General features: G+C 40.8%; 5 protein-coding genes across 6 annotated transcripts; 1 reads left to right on the top strand and 4 right to left on the bottom strand.

Moving 5' to 3' along the window:
* Window positions 1-28: 28 nt before the first annotated feature.
* LOC122785503 lies at window positions 29-4403 on the bottom strand. The gene is made up of 4 exons (XM_044051332.1): window positions 4188-4403; window positions 3986-4106; window positions 1991-2101; window positions 29-1897 (listed from the first exon to the last, which is right to left on the bottom strand). The coding sequence occupies exons 1-4, from the start codon at window positions 4311-4313 to the stop codon at window positions 1815-1817; spliced, it is 441 nt and encodes a 146-aa protein (XP_043907267.1). The 5' UTR covers window positions 4314-4403; the 3' UTR covers window positions 29-1814.
* Window positions 4404-4470: 67 nt separating this feature from the next.
* LOC122785502 (SUMO-conjugating enzyme UBC9-like) lies at window positions 4471-10350 on the bottom strand. Of its 2 annotated transcripts, XM_044051331.1 has the most exons (8): window positions 10045-10350; window positions 9903-9929; window positions 9689-9774; window positions 9012-9095; window positions 7820-7892; window positions 7262-7371; window positions 7018-7097; window positions 4471-6094 (listed from the first exon to the last, which is right to left on the bottom strand). In XM_044051331.1, the coding sequence occupies exons 3-8, from the start codon at window positions 9752-9754 to the stop codon at window positions 6031-6033; spliced, it is 477 nt and encodes a 158-aa protein (XP_043907266.1). In that variant the 5' UTR covers window positions 9755-9774; window positions 9903-9929; window positions 10045-10350; the 3' UTR covers window positions 4471-6030. The 2 variants fall into 2 exon arrangements, with proteins under 2 accessions (XP_043907266.1, XP_043907264.1); XM_044051329.1 differs by lacking the exon at window positions 9903-9929.
* Window positions 10351-10918: 568 nt separating this feature from the next.
* On the bottom strand, window positions 10919-14341 carry LOC122785492 (thiosulfate sulfurtransferase-like). The gene is made up of 2 exons (XM_044051316.1): window positions 13716-14341; window positions 10919-11463 (listed from the first exon to the last, which is right to left on the bottom strand). The coding sequence occupies exons 1-2, from the start codon at window positions 14302-14304 to the stop codon at window positions 11165-11167; spliced, it is 888 nt and encodes a 295-aa protein (XP_043907251.1). The 5' UTR covers window positions 14305-14341; the 3' UTR covers window positions 10919-11164.
* Window positions 14342-16283: 1942 nt separating this feature from the next.
* Window positions 16284-18265, bottom strand: LOC122785491 (3-mercaptopyruvate sulfurtransferase-like). Its single transcript, XM_044051315.1, has 2 exons — window positions 17599-18265; window positions 16284-16882 (listed from the first exon to the last, which is right to left on the bottom strand). The coding sequence occupies exons 1-2, from the start codon at window positions 18188-18190 to the stop codon at window positions 16584-16586; spliced, it is 891 nt and encodes a 296-aa protein (XP_043907250.1). The 5' UTR covers window positions 18191-18265; the 3' UTR covers window positions 16284-16583.
* Window positions 18266-18759: 494 nt separating this feature from the next.
* si:ch211-256m1.8 lies at window positions 18760-25877 on the top strand. Its single transcript, XM_044051233.1, has 5 exons — window positions 18760-18979; window positions 20047-20119; window positions 20296-20758; window positions 20900-21298; window positions 21418-25877. The coding sequence occupies exons 3-5, from the start codon at window positions 20315-20317 to the stop codon at window positions 25324-25326; spliced, it is 4752 nt and encodes a 1583-aa protein (XP_043907168.1). The 5' UTR covers window positions 18760-18979; window positions 20047-20119; window positions 20296-20314; the 3' UTR covers window positions 25327-25877.
* The last annotated feature ends 1 nt before the right edge of the window (window position 25878 follows it).

The raw sequence follows: 25878 nt of genomic DNA, 5'->3' as shown, positions 1-25878 counted from the left end.
GCCTCATTAGGACCAGGTTTTGGTCTGAAAAGGCCAGCATTAATGCCAGAAAAGGTCCCAAAGTAAAAAAAAACAGCAAGCACACCAACTAAATATAAAGGTTCTGACAACTCGTTACTCTTAATCCCCACATACTTACATACACAATGTCTATAGTGCTTTGTTCATCGTGCTACTGTATATTTTACAACATCCCTTGCATAGAAATGCCAGTGAAACTACAGAGTCATGTTGCAGATGGAACGTCAACAGCCAGGTTGTGAAATGTTCACATTTTCCTTTGTCGTAGTGCAATAAGTGTGCCACAGTCAACAACATTGATTATATCAGTGTGGATTTTACCAATGCTCTATAATCTTAAAGTGTTCATCTCAGTCTTAAAGGTCAATGAAAGGCCATGGAGTGACAGCAGACCACAGAGCGTTCAGGCATATATGCACACGGTTGCAACACAATACGCTTGAAATCTGCAGTCGGCAGATGCCTGGTTTGGCTGAGTGGGTTCAGGCCTGCAAGTAGACTGGAGGATGCAAACCCCCAACCCCCACCACCCCACCCAGTACTCACACACTACTAGTTCCTGCTGTTTAGTACGGTGTCAGCATCAACCAGAGTGCACGCAGAGGGGATGTGGCAGGAAAGAGAGTGCGTACACTTGTTGAAAAGGTCAAAGTCCGCCATGTCTGAGGCGGGAAACTGCCAAGACCAGAGAGATGAGACGCTCCATCAGTAGACCAAAACGACAGGGGTGGGGGCAGGGGTGTAGAGACGCAAACAATAACAAAGGAGAGGTTGCTTTCATTAAAAAAAACAACAAAACAACAACCTGTAGCTCTGTAAGGAAAACATTTCTCAACTCTGGAACATGATCGTTAAAGAGTACAGAAAGCTGGCACCAAATCTGCACTCTGACGTTTTTAACTCCAGCAAGTAGGGACAAGATTTGACTCAGCCCAGTAGTGTTGCATATTAACCTTCTGCAGTAAGATTCACATACCACTGCAGGTTCCATGTAGTGTCATAGGAAACAAAACTTGAGCATCGGCAGCCACGCCAGCAGCTCTGAGGTGGCACATGTGGGTACAACACAGCTCTGAGCTCAGGGCTGATGTCACTCCTTTAACACGTTCACTTAGCCAGTTAGAGTGCAGGGTTAAGATCTTTAGCTAAATACAGTAGGAGTTTATATGGAGTAAAACGGATTCACAACAAAGCCTTACACTGAGTGTCATCTGCACGACTGAATGATGAAAGTAAAGTGTTGCGTGTTTGCCGACTGAACACCTTCACGGGGATTTGCATGAAACTTAAAGCAGTCTCGTCCACCTCTTCTCTTTTTCAGTGTAGTAAAGGGCAGAGCAGAGCAGATCATGATGTGGGTCTGACCTGACAGCAGCAGAGGCAGCAGGTTGTGATAAACAGTAAGTTTCAGTGGTTTCTGTAGAAACCACCTCCATTCTTTACACGCGGCCTTTACTCATCACACAGCGTGACAAATGAAACCCTTCCGCTGCTGCCACTTCTTTGCTTTTGGTTTGAGTCAGAATAAAAGCACGCAATCTCCGCCTTTGTTGAGAGAAGCAATATTTCAGAACGTCAACAAACATCATCTACAGTAGCATCAGTCGCATCCGTGTCCTTGCATACCAGAGACACAGAGAGTGTTTTCACTGCCCAAACGTGGCGGCACAATGAATTCTTCCTCACCGTTATCATTTAAGCAGGTTTCACACCTTTGTTTCTCGCATCTCCAAAGTCAACAGAAGTGTGAAGAACCCAGCAGCTGTGTGTGTGTTGTGGTCGGAAGCAGGACCTCATTTTGTGGTGCACCGTTTTTCCATTTTCGTCAGCATCTTGCCAAGCTTCTGGTACATGATGTTTCTCTCTGTCCACTGGACTGCAGACAAACAACAGTAACACAAACAGCACGAAAAATATACATACAGTAAATCAAATAGAGATAAAGGGAGCAAAGAAGAAGACCACTCACCCATGTCATTTGTCTTGTGTCCATGCCAGACACGGGGGTCAGTGGAGCAGGTGTTAAGAGGGTGTCTGATGAATGAGTCATGGGTGAGGGATTTCCATATGAAAGAAGCACCTACACAATGTTCAGTACATTAAAAGATGAAAGAGACACTATTCAACCTTAAGATATCAGCTTCAAAAACAGTTCTGTTGCGTCACAGCCTTGAATTGCACCTCTTCCATTTTTCAGTCGTCACGCGTAATGTTTGTCGTTGCCAAGCAAATAAGAGTAACAGTGAACTGAGTTACTCAGTAAATAAACTTTCGTTATTTTTTTACTACAGCAACAGCAAGTCAAGCGAAACTTACATGATAGATACATTCTGTGTTAGTGTTGATACAGTGTTTTACATGTACAGGACATTTGTAAAAAAAAACACACAGACAGTAAAAGTATACTTTTTAAATGATCATCTATAGTACATCCCATTGTTGACAGAGTGAAAATCCTAAAAATGATGGGTTTAAAAGAAAAAACTAAAGCATTAATTTAACACAAGTATCCAGAACCTTTGCTAGGACACATAATGGTTCACTCCTTTTACTCCTCATTAGAACCACAACTAACGATTATTTTCATAATCGATTAATCTGTCGATTATTTTCTCGATTCATCGATTGGTCCATAACATATCAGAAAACCTTAAAAAATGTTGATCGGTGTTTCGTCAAACCTAGAAATGATGATGTTCTCAAATGTCTTGTTTTATCCACAAACCAAAATGATTCACTTGATGAAATGATTTCTTTGTTATCCAGAGCAAAGACATGAAGAAAATACTCACATTTAAGAAGTTTAAACAATCGGACATCTTGTTTTAGTCATGAAAAAAGCTTCAAAGTGATTAATCGATTATCAAAATAGTGGTCGATTAATTAAGTAATCGATTAATTGTTTCAGGTCTACTCCTCATTATCGCCAAGATGTTTCTGCACCTTGCCTCAAGTCCACTACACGCCTTCAACACTCCGACCCGCTTGCAGCCCGTTAACCGTCTTTAAAAACAATTTATAATATGCAATGGTGAGGGCAGATTTCACTTCCATTGGTAACGTGTTCCAAAGTTTAGGGGCAGCTACATCCCCGGGTTTTTAGTCGAGATCTTGGCAACATCTAAAAGCAGCCTGTTATTAGACCTCAGAGCTCGGGATGGAGTGTGAAGAAAAAAGAAGTTCTGAGAGGTAAGATGGTGCCTTTAAAAACCAATAATAACATTTTTAAAATCAATCCTCAAACAAACAGGAAGCCAGTGGAGAGAAGAGCAACAAAGGTGTGGTCTTTTTTTCTTGTTAAAAGGCGAGCGGTGGTGTTCTGGACCTGCTGGTGTTGCTGGACACATGACTGGGCTAAACCAACATACAGAGAATTACAATAATCCAGCCGAGATGTTATAAAAGCATGGACTAGTGTCTTTAAGACCTTGCAAGGGGGATAGGGCTTCACCTTGGCGATGAGCCTTAGTTGAAAAAAGCTTGACTGAAGCCACGGCTTCTAAATTCTTGGGGCCAGAGCACACAGTGTACCCACATCCACTCGATCAGGGTGACCAAACACTATGGTTTTATTTTCCTTTAGGTTCTGACCTCATGAATACAATCCAGTACGGGCTGAAGAGAGTCCCCAGATACATTTATAAAATATTGTGTATGTATGTACTGTCTATGTATAAGAGTATGTATGTATATGTATTTCCTCTATGTAACTTTTGTATTTCTGTGAGCTCTCCTGTCCCTATGTTTTTGTTTTCCTGAATGTGTTTTCATTTTTATCCCTTGTAACGTCAACCTGCCAAGGGACTTCAGGCAAAAATTTGCCCCAGGCTACAACCTGGCATATTTACATTTTAATGTTTATTAATATGCATTGTCCCTGCCTATACATAAATAAATAAATACATTAATGAATAAAATGTGGCCATTGAAGCTATGGAGTGAGACTGTACATTGAAAAACAGACCTGGAAATACGTTGCTGCGGAGACAGTGGCTTATGCCGTGAAGATCTGAGGAGGCTGGTCCAGGATCAGCGTAGTGCGGCAGCAACAGAGGTGGCACTACAGGGCTTTCGATTGCCCTCACCTACAACACAGTATGGTTCAGAGAAAATCATAGCAACAACATCTGAAAACAGCAAAAAAAAAATACTCTTAGGTTTCTCACCTGTGTGTTTGCCTGGTCTGTTTCTGCTTGGCCCTCTGAGGTCATACCGCTCCACGAGGCAAAACAAAAGGTGTTAAAGGTGTTACATTTCCTGAGAATGGCATGCAACATCCGAGCGCACTGCATCAAGTTTCACCTTTAAACAAAAAAGAGAGAAAGAAAAAAAAAGCAAACAAGAGTAGAGTACAAAAAACCACAGACGTTAGTTGTTTAGAATTTAAGTTCTTTTACTGCTGCAGTGACGATGGACAATGTTAATCAAGGACGCATGTTAAAGAACAGATTTCAACCAACATCTCTGTTTATTTTTCTCAAACACTTCTGAATTTCCTGAAGAAAAATGCCTCTTTTTAGAATAAAAACCACAACAGTTTTACAGACACATACAATTGCGTCATTATTTATAATTAATACCTTATATTCACCATTTCACTAAACAAGTTTAAATCCCCCAGCAAAATAAATCACAAAAACATGTTCTTTATTATTTTATTCAATTTTATTTCACAATTATATGCCATTTATTGTGTTCCTTGTTATAATACCACACACTAATGTCAACTGGCTAAAACAATATAAAACATAACTTCCACATTTTTTTTTTTATATTTATAATATGTACATGCACTCATATTTAGAGGCAAAAAAAAATTCTGAGGCCTTTGCTTACTCTCAAGTGCACTTTTAATTGCCTTCAATTTGAGAGGCCAATCCAATGAAGATTGTTCAGCCAAATGGACGTGTGGATTTGCCAGTTTATGAATTTTTTTAAAAAGGTTGACATTAACTTTGTAAGCATTGTGGGATGAAATAAATGAATAGCGACAAAACAAATAAAACAAAAAACAGACACATCAACAGTTTCAATAAACTCCTCTATGCTCCGTGTTGTACAGTAATCTCTGTTGTCCGTTGAGAAGCTGATGACAGACTGGTGCTGAAAGTGACTCCCGCTCATCACTGCACAGCTAAGTTTCACTCCCCGTCAGATTCACAAAAAGAATCTTAACACTCGACAAGAACTAATCGTCTTTCGTTTAAACTGCAGTAAGGCGAGTGGAGTTCACCGAAGAAAGCGAAGCACTGACCCCACCCCACCCGTTTGTCACACCCTTGCATGTTGGAGATGGACAGAGCACAACATCCTGTCAACAGCACGACTGCTACGGTTTAGCTTGAAACACACAAATGAGAGGATTGTCTTTCAGTTCAATCTCACATGTTCGATTTCTCCGGTTGACATTCGATGTGGCGGGAATGAAATTTATAGTACAGTAGCACAAAAAGAATTGAACTTCCATTGTATTTCTGACAGCTTTGTCCCAGTTAATACCCATATTTATGAAACACTATCTACAACATTTCTGGATTTGACGCTTTGATAAAAACTGTAAAATTACAAACAGGCAAACACTCCTCGGCTACAGCTGACTCCACGTTACACTGAGAGGAATCATGTTTCTACAGCTCCGTCCTTACATTGGCATGACCTTACAGGGTTAATGGAGGCACCAGAGCACTTTGCAGCACTCGTGACTAAAACGGGGTATGGATTTTACAAGAGTAAGAAACAAACAGCAAAGGTGGTTATGGACAGCTGAGCTCTAGGACCATCAGCTATGCCATAAAAATGCATAAATATTTATTGAAGGTGGGTAAAAGTGTGATCTTTTGGCGAGAAAAAAAAACAAAGAAAGAATAAAAGAAAGAGTGTAATGGGTGAAAGAGTCTAATAATACTCAGAAGTGGATTGTTGTTGGAGTGGTCCTTCAGTTGCTGCCTGCCTCCTGTTTGAGATGATCAGTTCAGGTTGCTCTGGCAGGATGGAGGCCTGCACTCCTCTCTATGTCGGGGCAAACTTCTTGGCCTGTGCCCTTACCCGCTTCTCATAGTCCATCCTGTTCTGACTATAAAACAAGATGGATAGAGATATTTAAAATCCAATCAACCTGATTTGACTGTTTTTACCAGAAAATTCACAACTTTTAATATTAACATAGACAGTAAAATGGACATAGTCTTGCAGATGTGAAGTTCAGGATGTAGGACAGAAGCAACAGCTAGCCACCAGGGGGCGACTCAGCTGGTTGCTGGTAGAAATGAAAAATTAGTCTTGTATTAGAATACCAGCAAACATTTTTGTCGGCAGTTCTAGGTCTCAACCACTAGTATGAGGACTTTTTCAAGAGAACATGACGTCAGTCAAGTCAATTTACTTTAAAAAAAAGAAGAAAAAGTACAGCAAATGAAAGGACGTCAGTGTGACTGACAGCTGGTATTGTCCAATTTGTGCCTGGCTCCATCAGATATGGCACCAGTCAAAGTGGGACTCTCGAGGCTTCACATCAGCAATTTGATTTATAACTGAAAGACTGTGTCCATTTTATATATATTCTATCTAATGTATCTGAAGTAAATTCCTTCAAAATATAACCTTCATTTTATCTAATAAAAAATAACAATGCATGGAATGCAGCAATGTCACACTATAACTGAAAAAAGCTGCAAATGGAAAAAAAGGGCTGACATTTCACCTCAACATGTTGACTTTGTTTTTAAATTATAATGATTAAATAAATAACACACAAACTAGAAAAAGCACTTGAGAGTGAAAACCTCTGCCAAGGTTTCGAAACTGGATCCATATCAAGATTGCTAATAAAATCAAGTTATTTCTTTCTTGGGTCATAAACTACATTCTCAGAAGGGTCAGTCAAAAATCTGTCCTTTACTTTTTGAGTTCTGCAGCTCACAGACTGGCAGACGAAAAAAACATAACCCCCTCCACCAAGGTAATTATCCAGGCGTGAGTGTAGTGCAGTAAACTTACCAGTAAATTGTGTAAGCCTCTGCTTGTGCTGGGTCTTGAATGTTGGGCTCATTCAGTAGCTCCTGGATACCCAACAGGATCTTAAAGCAAAAAGTCAGAGTGGTAATTCAATGACTTAAAATCCACCATCTTTGCTGACTTTACAGCAACACATACACATGTACAATGAAAAAACATTTTACATTCAGTGACTGGACTATACTCACAAAGCAAATGGTCATAGAAATGAGAAATAAGTTCAAACCTGTTTGATGGTGATGGCAGGCCTCCAGTCCTTGTCCTCCTCCAGGATGGACAGACACACAGTGCCTGATGGGTAGACATTTGGGTGGAATATTGGGGGCTCAAACTTGCCTGAGTGGACATAAATGCAAATAAGGTCTGAACTTTTAAAGGCAAAAATGACGTAGAAAAAAAATTGAGATTTCAATTACTGAGTACAATACCTGATGTTTTTCACTCAATAGCTCTAAAACACAGAAGAATCTGTGAAAGTGCTGACATTTTGTAAATCATTCCATGGCAAACAGTGCTACTGTCCTCCCATCATTGACCTTATGTGTTTATTCAACACACTTCTAGCAAGGACGTCTGTGTCTCAGGGACCTTTGCACAGTACTGTATATTTATATAAAGAAAATCACATATTCATATTCAGGGAATATTATTTTACGTAAGGTGGTGGCTAAATCTTGTGTTATGGTTTTGTTCAATTTCCCAGTTTTTCACAATGCAACTTGCCACTCTTCAAATTAAAATGAAACCAAGTACAAATATTACAAATAAGTATAATCATACTCACATTTGGGTGGTGAGGAAGGGTAGTCATCTTTAAACAGCATTCTTAGTTTGTAGAGTCCCCCCTCCCATAAGGTCTATAGAAAGAATAAAGAAATTGTCATGGCTCACTGAGAGCATTTCAAACAAATCCTTGGAAATGATTATGTGACTGATAGTGTAACTGTTACCGCTTTGAAATGAAAGGTAAGTTGCGTGTTTTGAATGTTTGATGGCGCTTTGCACAGAAACAGTTGGTTTTGTTCTAGAGCAGTTTTGCATACATTGAAAATACAATTACAAAAGGCCTTAAGTTACATTTTAATTCTATTGTGCAACTTTCAGGAGGGTCAAACATGTAATACTATCCATAAGTATGTTTGTTTAAGTGTATAAACAAACATAATGGCTATGTTAAAGCTGTAGTGTGTAACTTTAAGTCTATTACATTCAAACCATTATCAAATAACTTCACACAGTGCTAATTAATTAATTCACCACAACTCAGTTTCTCAGTGTAGCAGGGTTTTATTTTCATGTGCGTAGTGACACATATTGAGCCATGTTACATCACGGCGGAAAGTGCAACAGCCAGCTAGTACTGTACAGTGAGACAGCAATTAACTATAGGTTACGAAATACCGCCTGTCCTCTGAAGCATGAGTGAGACAACGGTTGGTTTATGGACCTACAGTCATCCTTTTACAAAGCTCTGTAGGCTCACCTGAGGTGTGGGGTACAGACCAAAACACTACTATTGTTGCATTGTTTCACAATAACAACAATGTATAATCTCTTAAAAGATCATCTGGTTTTTGTAGTCTGGCTGTTTCCTGACAAAATAGCATGGCTTTGATCATGTGATGTCTGCTATCAGAGATCAATACAGATACAAAAAAACGGGGGGAAAATGGTATTAAAAGCGATGGAGTCCTCTGACACAATCTCAGCTTTAGATGTCACTAAGTGGTCATTTAAGTACAGTAATTGAGTAACTTTTATTTTCCTTCATCATTTTAAATGAGAGACATGTAAGAGCGAATACTTACAAGTTGCCAACTTTACAGTAGCCACAAATACAAGCTTGCAAAAACTACAGAATATTGACTATGTTTAAAATGCTTAATGGCATTGTTTTATTCTGGCCATTCTGTAGAAAGCAGCTGGTCCAACTGGATCAACCATGGCTGAATGTAGAATGTCAAAGAGTAACTTACTCCTTTCTTTCCTGGAATGGCACATTCCCAGTTCATCAGATTCATGGTCCCATCCGGGTTCTTAGTGGGTACAGCAACAAAACCCTGCATGGTTCATGACAGACATAAAAGATTCAATTCACCGTTTTTACTTTGTACTGGTAAGACTTAAGACACTGACACACACGTATGTAAATATACAGTGCTTAATACATTTTTTTAGACCACCCGCCTAACTACTATATAAATCTTTCAAAAACGTATTGCCATTTATTTAGCCAATAACAAACTGAATTCACCATTTTACACCCAAATTTGAGCTGGCTCACTGGGCTACTTCTCTGAGAAGTCAGAAACTAATCAAGCATAAGATTCAACCACACATTTTTTTCTCTTCAGGAATGCAAGTAAATAACTATAATTTTACATCTTAATCAATAAATAATATTGTGGATCACTATTGACAAAAACAATGCAGAGAATAATTTCCTTAAGGGGATTAATAAAGTATCTAAATTTAAATTAACCATTACAGAAACATATTTTTTTTGATAATTACCAATGCTGTTAATTTAGGGCAGCTGTGGCTTTGGGTGGATGTTTTATAAATGTGTTAGGCACTGTATCGGTGATTTATATTGGTTAAGCAATGGGTTACAATCTCGAAAAAGTGGAGCCCACTTCACAGTGCTGCTTACAAATGGATGGTCTTTTCTCCAGGCTTTGCGCTCCTGTGACAGTCTACTAAGAGCAATGCCAGACATTGTTGCTCATCAACGCCTCCCTGTGGAAAAACATTATCAAACAAATTAATATTTCCACTCACGATGTGTACAAATTAAGTGGTGGTGTGGTTCAGACTTTTTCAACTAAACCTGCGACAGTTTACTACATTACATTAATTAGTGTTACCTGTTAACGTGTGCAGGATAAAGTGTACTGTTTAGCAGCCGCCAGTGTACAAGACAGAAAACAACCAAAGTAATCAGTACACTAACAGAAGCGCAGTCACACTAGAATAACTAATAAATAACAGCCTTTACGCTCAACTTACCTTTTATTTGATTCAGCTAAATATCAGAATTACGGGGGTTGGTGGACTAGCCGTTTTGCTCTGCTAGCGCTAACGTAACGACCGAAAACACACCCTTCGGCGTTAAAAAACCAAAATTGCTGGGCCAGGTAGAACGAAAAGGACCAGACCGAACGACGCTCCTGTCTTTATCAACATTCATCAAACACACTTAACGATATATTTGTTTTTTCTTTGGACACCAACCACAGTTCTGTAAAAGACAAAATAATTGGTAATGTCGTTTCAGCAGCTAGCCTATCATCAAAAGGACCCCAATTTGTTTATTTCGTTAGGACCACCAGGCACTGCACGGGGCACCTAAGTGAAAATGTCAGAGATGGTCGGCCATCTTTGTTGTGGCATTTGCGCTCAAGTAGGTCATGTCTCCTTTAAGAATCCACTGTGAGCCTTTTCTCAAAAGCCTGTTTCCTTTAAATGGCTCGTGTAAATAAATGAAGGAACATGTAAATAATAAATAAATAAATGACCAACTTAATACTGTTTGGAAATGAAAAGGCAATTTTTTTATTTATTAATTTATTTATACATTCATACATCCAAATCAGAATTGATTACAAATAAAAATGAGATCCCACTGTTAACAAATGTGATTTAAGGAGACATAAATAATTAAAATTACATTTTTTAAACTCCGGTGAAAGTAAGTTTTTGCAAAATGTGTATTTGGACATGAACAAGGGTCAGAGAGAAGGATCATTTCAATTCCTTCTATGCCCTGTTTATATGGGAGAAGTGACGATACTTCACTTCAAATGTGTTTTCATGTGGGAATTAGTTTAATTTTAAAAGAGAAAACTAACAGATAACCAAAAAGCATGACGATCGACCAGAGGAAATCAAGCACCCATTTATCATAAAATTAAACAGACTTCAGTATTCAACTGATATTACATAGTGCACCTTAACCTGTTTTAACAGATGTTGTACATTTTGTGGTGAACAACGTAGCATAAAACATTTCTGACATTTACCAAAACCCACGTTAGTAAGTGATTTATATGACAAACTCATTGTGCATATAGATGTATGGCTAATTCAGCAGTGTTTGTACTTGTTCACTGCCTCTACTCTTGTTTGTTTATCTCTTCTTTTCCTCTCCTTCCGAGATGACATATTCTGGGCATGCCCTCTTGAACCATTCAGACCAGGAGCCGTCATAAATGCACACACCAGGGTAGCCAAGCAAATGAGCAGCCAGAGCCACATGACATGCTGTCACGCCAGTGCTGCAGGTTGCCCACAGTGGACGCTCCAGGTCCACTCCTACTTCTCTGAACTGCTTGGCCAGATCTGGAGTTCCCAGCTCCTTTCCAGAGTCATCAATAAAAGAAGTGAAGGGCATGTTGATTGCACCTGGGAAATGGCCTGGCAGGATGTCTGTGTGGGGGAGATAGAAGAGTAAACAACCACATCATTACACTTTGTCAAAAAGTAATTTTAAAGCCAATATCCACTTATCTTCTTCCTTTTAGAGACATTTTACATGCGTTGAGCCATAACTGATTTCAACAAAAAACATTTGCATTGGTAGGAGTGTGTATAATGACTAAAGACTAAATGGCACTCCAAACATGTTTTTTATGTGATTAACATTTTTTATTTAATGATCAGACCAAAGATGTCAATGTCAAAAAGTGTCTATTTATACCTACAGAGAATTCAGCCATTTCCATGATTATCCATATATATGTGAATAATCGAGTTTAACTGTGTAGAATGGCTGATTGGTTGTTGAACTTTATACTAAATACTCTTGATGCCATGTTCGTAACATTGCATGTTATCTCCAACTCTTTAAAATAGCAACTGACACGTTCCATTTTTCCCTTGTTGCATCATCACATATTTTATATCATTAGCGCTCTGACCTCATTTTCCTAAGCTGCCTTTTCTTGCTTGTTGTTGTCATTGTCTAATACTATTTGGTGTATGCACCTTTGTCTTGTTCCATTATCCTGCCTCGATGTATGTGATCCACTTTACATGATGATTGAAACTCAACATTTAATGAAAGATCCAAGTTTGAAGCATTTGCGAGATGACGCTCACTCCTCTGGTGGTCATTTAGGGTGCCACTGGTAATCTTAAAGTCCAGCTTTGTTTTGTTTGTTACTAGTTTTAAGGTTAAGACCACCACACCAGAAGCATAAAGATAGCTCATTTAAAGAAGAATAAAACATTTTATCACTATGGGGGGGTGGGTTTACTGTTACATAAAATAACCTGTTATCAAGCTGGGGGAATACAGATACACAATTAAGTGAAGTCAAAGCTATAAAACTAGCTGCAACTGCATTGCACAGTAATGGGGGAAGTGTGCACATACAACAAAAAACAATAATACTCTCAGGATGTGTAATGTCATATCCAATAGGACTATATGGATAAACAGATATAAAAATACACAAACAAGTAAATGAATAAATAAAAATGTACCATATAAAGGGCCATCCCAAACAAATTAGCACTTGAGTGTGAGTGGACTGAATAGCCCTTACAAAGCATCAGTTCAGGCTCATGATAATCATCGCAGGAAGTGCAATATCAAGAGTTATGCTAAATATTAGATCAAAGCACTCACACACACAAAGTCGCTGAATTTTCGCGTTTAAAGATGAAAACCTGCATGTTTATATGCTTTTGTCAGTCAGTCATCATCTAACCGCTTTATCCTCCACCAGAGGGTCGCGGGGGGTGCTGTGCCAATCTCAGCTACATCGGGCGATAGGCGGGGTACATCCTGGACAGATATATTTTAAATCCATCAAATCTACATACAGCACCTAAACTGTCATTACTGTATATACAGTTATAATGTGTTTAGGGACAGCGAGTGGAAAAAGAGAGGAATGCTGCGAAACAGGCATGTCCACAGTGGTGCCAATGATGCAAGTAAGACTTAATCTGGTTGAGAGATGAGGGTATCTCATAGCCAACTTATTTCTAATACACTCCACCCCTGCAACTGTAACTTCATTTAAATGTGAAGTGACAATGATTTGGGAGCGGTTTCAGATTAAAGCCTCTGGGGAATTACATACAGTTCACAGGGTGTGGGTGAGAACAATTTTAAATCCTAAGTGACAAACCCTGATGTTGACTATATGGCTTTGCCAAGAGAGACACTGTGCATGATGTTGTTTCTGTGAACCAGTTACTGATAACACGGCTGCCAAAGGGGGCAAAGGAGAAAACAGATGTTAGACACACCTAATAATGAACATTTTTAGAATATATTTGCCAATTTACTCATTGTTAGACAACAAAATAACACATTTGAGCTCACTGATGGGGTTCCTGCAGGCATGAAAGGTTTTCAATGTGTGTGAAAAGAATGTGAACATAGTCTTATTGTAGACTTACAGTAAGCTGAGATAGATTTCTTCAAGTGAGCCTTTTGTTTCTTTCTTCCTATTGGTCTCTGCTGACAGCCATGTTATCAGTGAGAGCAAGTGAGCAAGAGAGCTACACCTCCAACAACCACATATCAAAAAATCTAAACCGTCAAAAGCAGCCCACTGTACAATAAATTCTGAGACCTCAACTTGTAAATAAATAATTAAATCATAAGTAATAAAGTAAACAATAAAAATAATAAAATGTTTGCAGGAAAGTCTGGTAAACTTTACCCTCTCGATGCTCCGGCTCAATCCCACGGAACATGCCCGCAAACCTGGTGTCCACAACCTGGGCCTGCTTGGTCCTGATGTTCTCCAGCACCTCTTCATAGTTCTTCACCCACGACTGATTCAAAGTGGCTTTGAACTCTCTGCGCTCCGGTGTGGCACACTCGGAGGTCAGCGGGTGACCGTCAGTGAGCCAGTTCTTCATGCCACCGTCCAGCACCGACACTATGTTGTGTCCGAACAGCCGGAACATCCACCACACGCGCGGCGCAATGTACGAACCAAAGTCGCTGGTGTCGTAAACGACAACGTGCGTGTCGTTCCCGATGCCCAGATCTCCCACATACTGAGCGAAGTGGCTGCAGGTTGGCACCATGTGATGAAACACCGAGCTCTTGTCCGAACATTCGTCTAAGTCAAAATACTGCGAGCCCGGAATGTGCTGCTGAGCAAATTCTGCTTTCGGGTTCCGCTCCCAGGCAGGTAAGTACCACGAAGTATCGAGGATGCGAAGTTTGGGTCCGACGAGGTTACATTTGACCGCATTTGCGAGCCAGTGACCGGACACTATAGCGCGGACCTGAGCTGCCATAACCAGGACTAGTGGGAAATGAATACGAGCTGCAGAACCTGATTGTTGTAATCTCTCCCCTCCTCCAACCAAGTCACCTGTGCTTGAAGATTATTGACACAAATGTCACACTATAATGTTACATCAATTATATTAATACAGACCAATTATGCACTAGATTCAAGATTCAAGATTCAAAGTGTTTATTGTCATATGCACAGTAAAGAAAAACGTTTCCCCAGGGCACAGATACATTTATCTGTGGACCACCCTATTTATCAAAAACATTATCAAAAACGTTATTTACACCAAACAAAACACATTTTAACCTTAGAGGGCACTTAGATCATAGAGTTATTTTAACTTTCATATTGAAAGTGAAGCACTAAGTGTGGTTTTCACTCGATTGGGGGAGGCCCTTAGTCAAGGACACTGCTATGTGTCATCACTCACACACAAAACACAATTAAATAATAATAATTGAATTATTATCATTATTATTAAGTGCTCTTGGGGCCCCCATGGTGGTCACAGGGCCCTAAGCAGCCGCTTAGTTTGCTTATGCCTTGGGCCGGCTCTGTATAGAGGCCACACAAAAACTAACTGTACAACATTAGTGTATATAAATACTGCTGTCTCACAGAAATTATAATTCAAATGTGTGGGCAATATTATTACACACTTTTATTTGAAAAGTGACTCAATGGGCCACAAAAAGATCAAATCAGAGAAAGAAAATGTCTTTTAGAAGGGAGCCCTTATCTGATCAGCGGCAAAATGGAAGGTGCTGTAGCACCACCTGGCGTGTCCATGTTGTTATCTGTTATTCATTTTAGTCCATTTGAATTAAATAATTATATATATATATATATATATATATTTCCTATTGTCAAGATTGCCATACATATATTTTTATATTCCTCAGTCAGCTACTTGGGCTTGTGTCTTCTTCCAAACATGTTTACACACATCTATCTATCTATCCATCTATTTAAAATTAAAAGAATTTAAAAGAATTATTGAATTTTTACGAATTTTCATGACATTGCCCATACTTTGCAGACCATGTTGCAATGTCCCTCCCACCTAATGACCACGTTTACTTGAATCAGGTGTGTTAGAGCAGGGGAACCTCAAAAAAATACAGGGCACTGGGTCTCTAGGACCAGGGTTGAGAAACACTGACCTATATGACCTTTGAACACTAGAGGGAACTATTGTATCTTCGAAGAAGAATAAGTTCCATCTAATTTCATTTCATGCTCAAATAACATACATTGAAATTAATAAAAGTAAAGACGTGATGTCTATCCACAGATCATCTCCTTTAAAGAATAATATCACATGTATGTTCCACACAAATGTAGAAAATTATGTACACACATATATTTCTGTGCCAGTAAAAAGACACATTTTCAGAAATATGTGTTGATTTGATGAGCCAAAGCTGGAAAACAATATCCACAAAAGGACACGTACTTACATTGGCAGTAACAGTATTTGCAAACCTACTTGTATTTGTATTTCACCATTTATTGATTTATATAGATGTATTTCTTTATTTTTGATACTGTATGTTATTTAGGAGGGTGGGGTTGGTGCAAATGAGGGGGTTGCAATTCGCATTTATACCATTGGTTGATCAACATCGGTGTGCTACATGTACTTTGATCGCCACAACACTGGTATAAAAAAAACTAAAAATCTTACATGTCATCATTTTATGTACAGACTAAAAGACGCCAAGGTCTTCTACAGAGAGCAGTCAACTGTCTACACAGCTAATATCACAAACTATGTCAATTCAATTACACATAAATGACACATAGGCCTGAACCTGTAAGAAAGGGACAACCATTTTGTATATTTTAAGAGGTTGTCGGTCAGTTTTGTTTTCACAGCGGCGTAGCAGAGTCAAATATTTACTGTAGTAGTTACTGATTACAGGAGTTTTCTTTGTCCGTGCAGTAACGTTTATAATAAAAGAGAAGTCAGACAAATGACGAAAGAAGGAATCCATTTATTGCGAAATATTGATATGATCCTTCACAAAGTGCATATTTCTTCCAAGAATCAGTCTTCTCTGGTCTTGAAATTTTTTTGAAAGACGGCTCAAACACTACATTCATGTTAGTTTATGGATTTGTGTAGATACACTAAATTGTTAAAGTTCTTTCATGCTGAAAGTAGCAAATCATTTTCTGGCCTCTGCAGGATTACATGGCTCTAAACACATGGTCTTCATCCGTCTCATTGTCGGCAGCAAACCAAACCATTCCCTTGTTAAAGTAACATTTAATTCACATCTTCTTTTTCTCCCCCTCTGAGATGATATGTTCCGGACGTGCCCTCTTGAACCACTCGGCCCAGGAGCCGTCGTAAACGCACAAACCTGAGTACCCGAGCAGGTGAGCGGCCAGAACCACATGGCACGCTGTCACACCGGAACCACAGGTGACCCACAGTGGACGCTCCAGGTCCACTCCTGCCTCTCTGAACAAGCTGGACAGGCCTTCAGTTCCCAGCTCCTTTCCAGAGGCGTCCATGAAAGATGTGAAGGGCATGTTGACTGCACCGGGGAAATGGCCTGGCAGTGTGTCTGTGGGTGAGAAGAGTATTATGAAAATGTAATGGCAGCATCATTCGAGGAACAGTGGGCAGGATTATTATAATAATACCTTTTTAGTGTAATGTCAATCAAAGGATATGAGAGAGAACAAGAATTCCGCCCCTTTTCTGGCCTCTGTTTACGGCCTCACACCTAAACCTAAATTCATATGAGGGGACAGTTCAGAGAGACATAAGCGGACATATCTTGGCCTTTATCAGGGGGATGTTTTACTTAAGTTGCTGTAATAATTCATAACAAACCATCAGCGATTTAAAGTTTAGTCACACATCTGATAGGTGCTGGTCTTTGAGTAGAGAATTAAAACCAAAATTGACAGTAACTGTATGACACTCCATAAGGACCAACCCTAATAACAAATCAAAACAAACAAAATAATAAAATCTTATTGTTCCCTGAAGTTCCCTTCTCCTGCTACTATGTGTATGACTGACATTTCTGATATATATGTGCACAGAGTGATATTTTAATTGCACTTAATCTGATGTTAAGATGTTTTTAAGAGTTTGAGGGGTTTTATTTCCCACCCAGACACAGAATATCTTTTTACTGACGTGCCTGACAGCACACAGAGGAAAGACCTCTGAATAGTCTCCAGTGCAGGGACGTTAGGTCACTTTATTGCCCCTCATTTAGAAAACGGATGCTGGTTTTAATCTGTTGTTGTAACTGGTGACCACTCTCACCATCTCTGGGCTCCGGCTCAATCCCCCGGAACCTTCCCGCTGACCGAGCGTCCACAACCTGGGCCTGCTTGCTCCGGATGTTCTCCAGCACGTCTTCGTAGTTCTTCACCCACGACGGGTTCATCGTGGCTTTGAACTCTCTGCGCTCCGGTGTCGTTGTACACTCGGAGGTCAGCGGGTGACCGTCAACGAGCCAGTTCTTCATGCCACCGTCCAGCACCGACACCATATTGTGCCCGAACAGCCGGAACATCCACCACACGCGCGGCGCACTGTACGAGCCAAAGTCGCTGGTGTCGTAGACAACTACGTGCGTGTCGTTCCCGATGCCCAGATCTCCGACATACTGAGAGAAGTCGCTGCAAGTTGGCAGCATGTGATCGAACGCTGAGCTCTTGTCCGAACATTCGTCTATGTCGAAAAACAACGAGCCCGGAATGTGCTGCTGGGCAAATTCTGCTTTCGTATCCCGCTTAAACTTCGGTAAATACCACGAAGAGTCGAGGATGCGAAGTTTGGGTCCGACGAGGTTAGACCTGACGGCATCTGCAAGCCACTGCCCGGACACCAGAGCACGGACCTGAGCCGCCATGACCAGGACCAGGGGGGAATACGAGTTCCAAACACCAGAGGGAACCTGAGACCCGATGATGGGTTTCAGACTCGGAAGTCAGATTTTTAGACACCCTGGTGGAAGAAGTACAAAGTACAGATCCATCCTCATCTTATGTGCTTATGACAGCTGAAGTATAGGTTGCCCCTCAGGTGATCCGTCTTTCTACATAGAAATTTACAATGTAAAATAAGAATATTTCAAATAATATCTATCAATCTATCTATCTATCTATCTATCTATCTATCTATATATCTATCTATCTATCTATCTATCTATGTATCCATCTATCTGCCTAAACATTGAACATTTCCATGGATTAATAAAATATTTCCATATTTTTCTACATCAAAGTGCTTTGATTGTCTTTATAATGTGTTCCTAATAAACTGGCTAGTAAACTTGTCCTCTGCTGCTGAAGATAGTCATTCTGCATGTTTTGGTTGTAGCAAGTGGTTATTTGAGTCACTGATATCTTTTCTATCATTTTGAACCATGTCTCCGTTCTTCTCCATCTCACCTCTGACATTAACAGGGGGATTTTCTCCAAGAGTTCTGCCACTCACCATTCTCCATAAACAAGACAGAGAGCAAATGAGAGAGAGGGATTGATGGAGGGGGAGGCATGGAACTGAATTAGTTAATTGGAGTCACTGCTTCTGTATTATAGATACAACCTTGTTTTTGTACTCAGACAAAGTTCTCCAGCCACTTACTGACCGTCCGTCCAACCAACCGGCCAGCTCTTGGAGACATTTCTATGTTGAGGTAAGCTTTTTTATTTTGTTTGCTATAAAATGGATCTGTGACTATTGTAGGAAATTGTAAAGAGGTAAGAGGTTCTCAAATGTTTGTAAGAAATGTGCAGCTATAGGAACATTTTTATTGTAATAACTGTTAGTGGGAGCAAGTCCATTCTTTAAACACAAAAAGTACAGAAATTAAAATTGGGCCCTACATCGGCACACCACAGCGAGTAAATTCACTGTGAATAGCTTTGATAAAACTTTTTAAGTTGAAAATTGTGAAAACTGTTTCCTTTTCCTCGCTGTTCAGATCTCTGAAGAAATGTTCTTATTGACATTTTCATAAGCACTTTTCTTTAATTTTTTTACAAACTAAATTCACTTACTTTTTGTTGGCAGTAATATCAGAAACAACTGTGTGAAACACCAGCTGTATTTTCACAGAAGCTCTTGTTCTTGACCATATGTATGAACAACCAGGATTAAATGAAAATGACCATTAAATCAAAGTAGTATTTATTTGTTATTTACCCTCTGCATTCTAAACATGACAAGATAATGGCCAATATGGCCAATATTGGCCTGTATTAACTAACTGGTAGAAATCATGAGATCAATTTCTCAGACACACAGCTTTGTGTGGATGCCGTGAACTGATTTGACAAATCAGGAGAAATTGAATTTCCCAACAGTCATACATTTTTGCATTAATGACAACCACTAAGAACAAAATGCCAAGCTTTATTTTTGGGCAGAGGAATAATAAAACAGGAGTGACTGCTTCCACGTGAGCAGATGGGCTTGGTTATTATAGGGGAAACGTCTCACCCACACAAGTCAAATCTGAATACATTCCATTCCTGTCCACCACATTAATATACAAAGAGACCTGTGTTAGACTCAGCTGCCCCTTTGCCAAAATTCAGATAATTAACTTACTGGCTCCACTAATGTGAGAATGGTTGGACATCATGTGGAGCAAATGTAAAGGGAGATGAGATATCGGGTGATATGCAGAAGGCCGGCAATATTGTGCATTGTGCTAATTTGTGCATGTTTGCCTGTGTCTGTCTGTCTGTTTGTCTCAAGCCTGAAGTGAAGTTTGTGAAAAAGACTTTCTGAAGAACAAGACTTGAGAGTCCACAGCTAACGACTCTATAAGGTGGGCACAGAGAATCCATGTACAAATATGTTAATTTAGCATACTATAGCTGATTAGCACTATACATGTTTTTGTTCCATTGTTGTTCAAATGCTTCACAATCTATTGCTCTTAATCTGTGTGGAATTCTAACAAGTACAACCAATGTCTTCTCTCTTTTCTCTTTCTTTAACAAGACACCACAATACCAAAAGGATGAACCTTCCTGACTATCCTGTTCCAAACTTAGATGTCACCTTGCAAGAAGTGAGTCGTGTCCTCCAGCTCACTTTGAGTCCTGACCTTTATCCTGAGTTCAAAAATGTGCTGGATCAGCAGAGGGAGCTCCTTCAAGAGGCCCAGCAGAATTTAGCAACTAGACTTGCAGACCAGGAGAACTGGGTAACACATCAGTTTAAGAAAAGCCTACTTTCGTGTGATGATCCCCTGCCAACTTCTACAGCCCTCCCTGTAGTACTTCCTCCATCCAAAGCAAAGAAAAGCACCCAGCTGGAGAGGGCAGCTGCTCTACTATGGGCAGCAGCAAAACTGTACTGTGAGCCCTTGCTTCTGGAGGGTGATGTACCAATGGAGCGCACACAGCAGTCAGAGGTATTTGCTGCAAGTCGGATTCCTGGAAGGACTCAAGATCAAATCATGGTAAGATAAAAATCAAGACTAAGATGGAGGGAGTGGGTTTTCAGGCAGCAGATTTATATTTGTCAAGGGGAATCTTCAGTATTGAATTAAAACATGATACAAGTACAAACAAAATCTAATATGCAGCTTTTTAATTTCCAGGTCTACCCTGATAGTCTACATGCCATCATCACCTGTGTTGGAGGAGTCTTCCCTGTTGACATACTCTGGCGTCCCAGCACCGGTGGGCCATTAACTGCGCGACCAGTCATTGACATCTACAACCAGCTGGCTCAGGTGATGGATGAACCCAGTGCAGGAAAACAGAATGATCCTTCAGCCATTTGCAACCTCTCAGCTCTGGACCGTAAAACCTGGGCTGGCATCAGGGAACAGATCCTGGGAAAAGGAGGGGAAGCAGCAGAGTCATTGGGGCTGATGGAATGTGCTGTGCTAACACTCTGCCTGGAAGACCAGAATGCCCCCTCTGATGTGGCTGATATCCTAAATTTAGTGAGGCTCGGGGGAGGAGACAGTCCATGTTTGAGATACTATGATAAGGTATTGACACACACACAATGCCAAGATAGAAGACAGATGCCAAATTGTTTATGTCGATATTCCTTTATTTTACTAACATAGTTAATACATTTTTTTCTTTCTTTCTTTCTTTTTGACAGGTGGTAAACCTGGTGGTATTCAAGGATGGAACCGCTGGAATGTTATATGAGCACAGTGCATTGGATGGGATGGTAGCTGTGCTTGTGACTGAGCGTGTATATAATTTGTCTGAGACAGCCGACCTAAAACTAGTTCAGACTGCACCTGAAAATGTGAATGGGTCTGTCACATCAAATCATTTTAATTCTGTCTCCCCAATTTCTCTAACATTCCCCTTGCAAGGTCTTAACATCCCAAAATCAAGCCCTGATGTAAAAACAGCTCACCCAGTTCTCACTTTTGATTTGCCCTCCTATCCTGACGTGTTTTCTACTATCAGAGGACATAGAGGCTTGTATGATGCCTGGATTAACTTCTCTTTGCAACTTTCCCTGAGGCAGACTCTTGGGGAATCTGCTGCCAGTCACATACTTGTTACACCTACTCATATGCGCCACTACAAACATGGTCGGTGTGATCCTACATACTCAAGCACCATGAATTCTCAAAGGTTAGTCGGAGCCTTGGCATCCTGCATTGGCCCAGATAACACAATGCATTACACTACTGACATCCTACACTTGTTCCATGTTGCATTTTTGGAGCACAAGAGTCTCATCAAAAACACTAAAAGTGGTCATGGTATCGGTCCTCATCTAGCTGCCCTACGTCACATTTTGCCATCTGACAATCCACTGAAGAAGTTTCTGGACCCCTTTGGATGTCCGTCTATTTACCTAACAGGTTCAGATCTGATGGAGGGTGTAGAGTGTGGTGTAGGCAATGTCTATGCCCAAGATCAGCTGGCTGTTGCCTACCTTGGAAGAAGAGACAAGGTTCAAATCGTGATTAATGGGAAAGGGAGCTTTGCACCAGTAATGAAGAAACTCCAGGAAAATTTGAAGATAAATTTGAAGTTAGTGATGCTACTAGCTGTGAGATATGCGCTTGCAAGTCAAATGGGAGCCCTGGAGCATCTGTTCCAACAGGGTCAAACAATGAAAGTGAATGGAGATACACACCACTGTTCAGAGAGCCCAAACAGTGCGAAAATCACGGCTGATTCTACCTCAGGCATGAGCCCGGACTATACTATAGTGATCCATGGTGGAGCCGGAGAAGATATGATGCTTAACACCCATGTGATAGGAGTTATTGAGTTTGCTCTACAGACATCATTAACCCTTGGATCCCAAATCCTTCAACAGGGTGGCAGTAGTCTGGATGCAGTGCAAAGGTCAGTGGAGGCTCTGGAAGACTGCTTCCTGTTTAATGCAGGTAAAGGCGCAGTATTTAATAAAGATGGGATAAATGAATTGGAAGCAACAATTGTAGATGGCACCACAAGGAAATCAGGATCTGTTGCATGTGTGAAAAGTGTGAAGAACCCAATAAAAGCAGCCAGATGCATCATGGAGGAAAGCTCACACTCACTCATCGTGGGAGATGGGGCTGAGGAGTTTCTGCAAGTGTCAGCGGAGAAGGAGATACCAGTTGGGCGTGATTATTTCTACACTGATATACGCCACAGAGAGTTGACTGCAAAGCTCAGTGGAGGAAATACCTCAAAAAACAAAAATCACCCTCAGACGGTTGGAGCTGTGGCCTTGGATCGTTGGAATGGGTTGGCTGCTGCATCCTCCACAGGTGGGTTAACAGGAAAACTGAAGGGGCGGGTTGGGGATACAGCAGTAGTAGGAGCAGGAATATATGCTGATGACAAGTTAGCAATCACCTGCTCTGGAGATGGAGATGTTTTTCTAAGGCATACAGTTTCCCAGAAAATAGCCAGTCTCTACCATCACAAAGGCTGTAGCCTTAGGCAGGCATGCAGAGAGGTGATTGCTGAAGATGTGAATGATGTCTGTGCAGGTATTATTGCTGTTGACACTAAAGGTGAAGCCATCATTGAAACAAATGCTGGTGTGATGTTTGTGGCCTCCGTGATAGATGGCATTTCACGTGTGGAGGTCCTCAGGCCCCTGAAAAGCTTCTCTAGTGTGATCTGGGAAACAGATGAGCTGGTTGCATACCTGAATCCCAATCCCTGGATCCCTGGATCAACCATTCTGACAAGAAAATCTCTCAGTGGGCCAAACAGCATCTTCCACTTGGCCACGCCTGATTTTGTGGCTATACTAGAAGGAGCCAGAGCTGTGTCAAACTTACTATGTGAGCGTTTGGGAGTTCATCGCTGTGCCTTGGTTTTCAATCCAACCCCTGATCATCCAGCACAAATCAGATTGCTCCCACTTCATGGCCTAGATGCAAAGTGGCAGCCCCATCTTGCTAGTGAAGAGGAATTCCATACTTATGATCCTGGCTACTGCAATTCAAAAAGTGGCCCCAGGTGGGATGATGAAGCACTAGCCCAAGTCCAAGCTGAGATCAGAAACAAATTACCAACACCAAATGCACCCTCATGCTTTGATTTTTTTGGGGACCCTTGCAATGATAACCTATTCAGCCGTATTGTACGTGGTGAACAGCAACAGTGGAGAGTGTGGGAAGACAATGAGCATGTTGCTTTCCTTACACCATATCCCAACACTCCTGGACTTACTGTTGTCGTACCACGCAAACCTCTATCCAGTGACCTCTTCAGATTAGACAAAGCTGACTACAAAACAATGATCTTAGCAATTCATAAAGTTGCCGGTCTACTGGAAGAGGGGATGAGAGCTCGAGGTGTTGCACTGATCTTTGAGGGGTTTGAGATTGATTATGCTCATGCCAAGCTGATCCCTCTAGTAGCCCCGCCTACTGGAACGCAGCCTGCTAAGCTGCAAGCAGAATATTTTCAAAGCTATCCTGGATATGTGTCATCATTGGATGGTTCTGCTGCTGATCCTGAGGTCCTTGAAAAAACCCACTTAAAAATCACCAGAAGTAGGCCTCCTCATTCATGGGCTAACCCTCACTCCCACTCCACACTTGCCATCAAGAGCCAGTGGTATCGCAACATGTTCCAGATTCAAAACACTCTTTTCCACAGCACAGTGGAATATTTCCACAGTTCCTGCCGTTATGCCTATGCCCTGACTCCTCTCACCACAGACACCATCTCCTCACCAATGGGTCTGGGGTCTGACTCAGAACCAGTTTCAATTAATCTGATGGGGCAGGACATCTACCTGGCAGACTCAATGCAATTTGTTCTTGAGTACTTTCTTCGCTTCCAAGAGAACCTGCCAGGGACCTACTACATATCACCCAGCTTTAGAGGGGAAGATCCTGATGCCACGCACCTAAATCAGTTCTACCATGTGGAGTGTGAACTGTTGGGTGACATGGACAATGCCATTTCCACAGCAGAGGGATACCTGGCTCATCTCACCAAGTCCATGTTGAAGAATCACCCAGGAATAATTATCGACACTGCTGGAAGCCTTAAACATGTTACTGCCATTATGAGTAAGCTGAATGAAAAAAATGGACTACCAAGAGTGCCTCTTGACCACGCTATCCCCATGATGCCATCTGCTGACTGTGTAGAGTGGGTCCAAGATGGTCAGCCCCAGTTTGGCAGAAAACTCACACGCAAAGGAGAGCGGGTTTTGATAGAAAAATATGGTGGTGCTGTTTGGCTGACTGAGATGGATCATCTGGGAGTCCCCTTCTACCAGGCATATGTGGAGGGTACTGGCCAATCCAAAGCCAAAGCTGCTGACCTTCTGTTAGGGCTGGGTGAGACTGTGGGTCTTGGTGAACGTCATTCCACCCCTGAAATGGTACAGGAGGCTCTCAGACACCATACAGTACCTGAACAGTCCTACAAATGGTACATTAACATGCGACAAATAAAACCGCTCCTCACCAGTGGGTGGGGCATGGGGACAGAGCGCTACTTGTGTTGGCTGCTTCAGCATGATGACATTAGAGATGTACCTATCATACCTAGGATGAAAGGAATGAAATACATGCCTTGAGTATTACTTCTACTGGTATGTTCAGGTCATAACTGTAGATGTAATAGACTTGAGTTCAAAAAAGTTGAGGTCAAAAAAATGTATAGTGTATGGATTAAGCATGTCTCAGTAATCCAAAGTGGGGGAGTTTTGGGTTTCTTTCATAACATCATAATTACTGTGTTCATGATCACAGCAAAAATGACTATCCTTAGTCCTGTCTGACCCTTGTGTTACACAAAATGGGAAGCATCATTACAGAAAAAGAAGTTTTGTATCATAATTAGTCATTCTTAACATTATTTAATTGTACACTAAATGGTGGTTTTCTTACTGGCAAAGCTATAATAACAATCTATGTAACTGTGACTTGAAAATGCATAAAACTGTAAGTATAGCCTGAATTTTTTTGTAACATCATACCTTTGTGCAAGAATTATTTAATATTGACAGAATGACATGGCATACATATATAAATTGCAGTCATTGCAAGGACACCATTAATTGAAGCATTTGTTTGAATCCTAACTATTGACCTTTTACAAATAAATTCTTTGTCTCTGGACAATGTAT

Source organism: Solea senegalensis, linkage group LG19 (assembly GCF_019176455.1).
Source record: "Solea senegalensis isolate Sse05_10M linkage group LG19, IFAPA_SoseM_1, whole genome shotgun sequence".
Lineage (NCBI taxonomy): Eukaryota > Metazoa > Chordata > Actinopteri > Pleuronectiformes > Soleidae > Solea > Solea senegalensis.
Note: the sequence above shows the minus strand (reverse complement) of the source record. Positions and strands in the feature narration are given on the sequence as shown.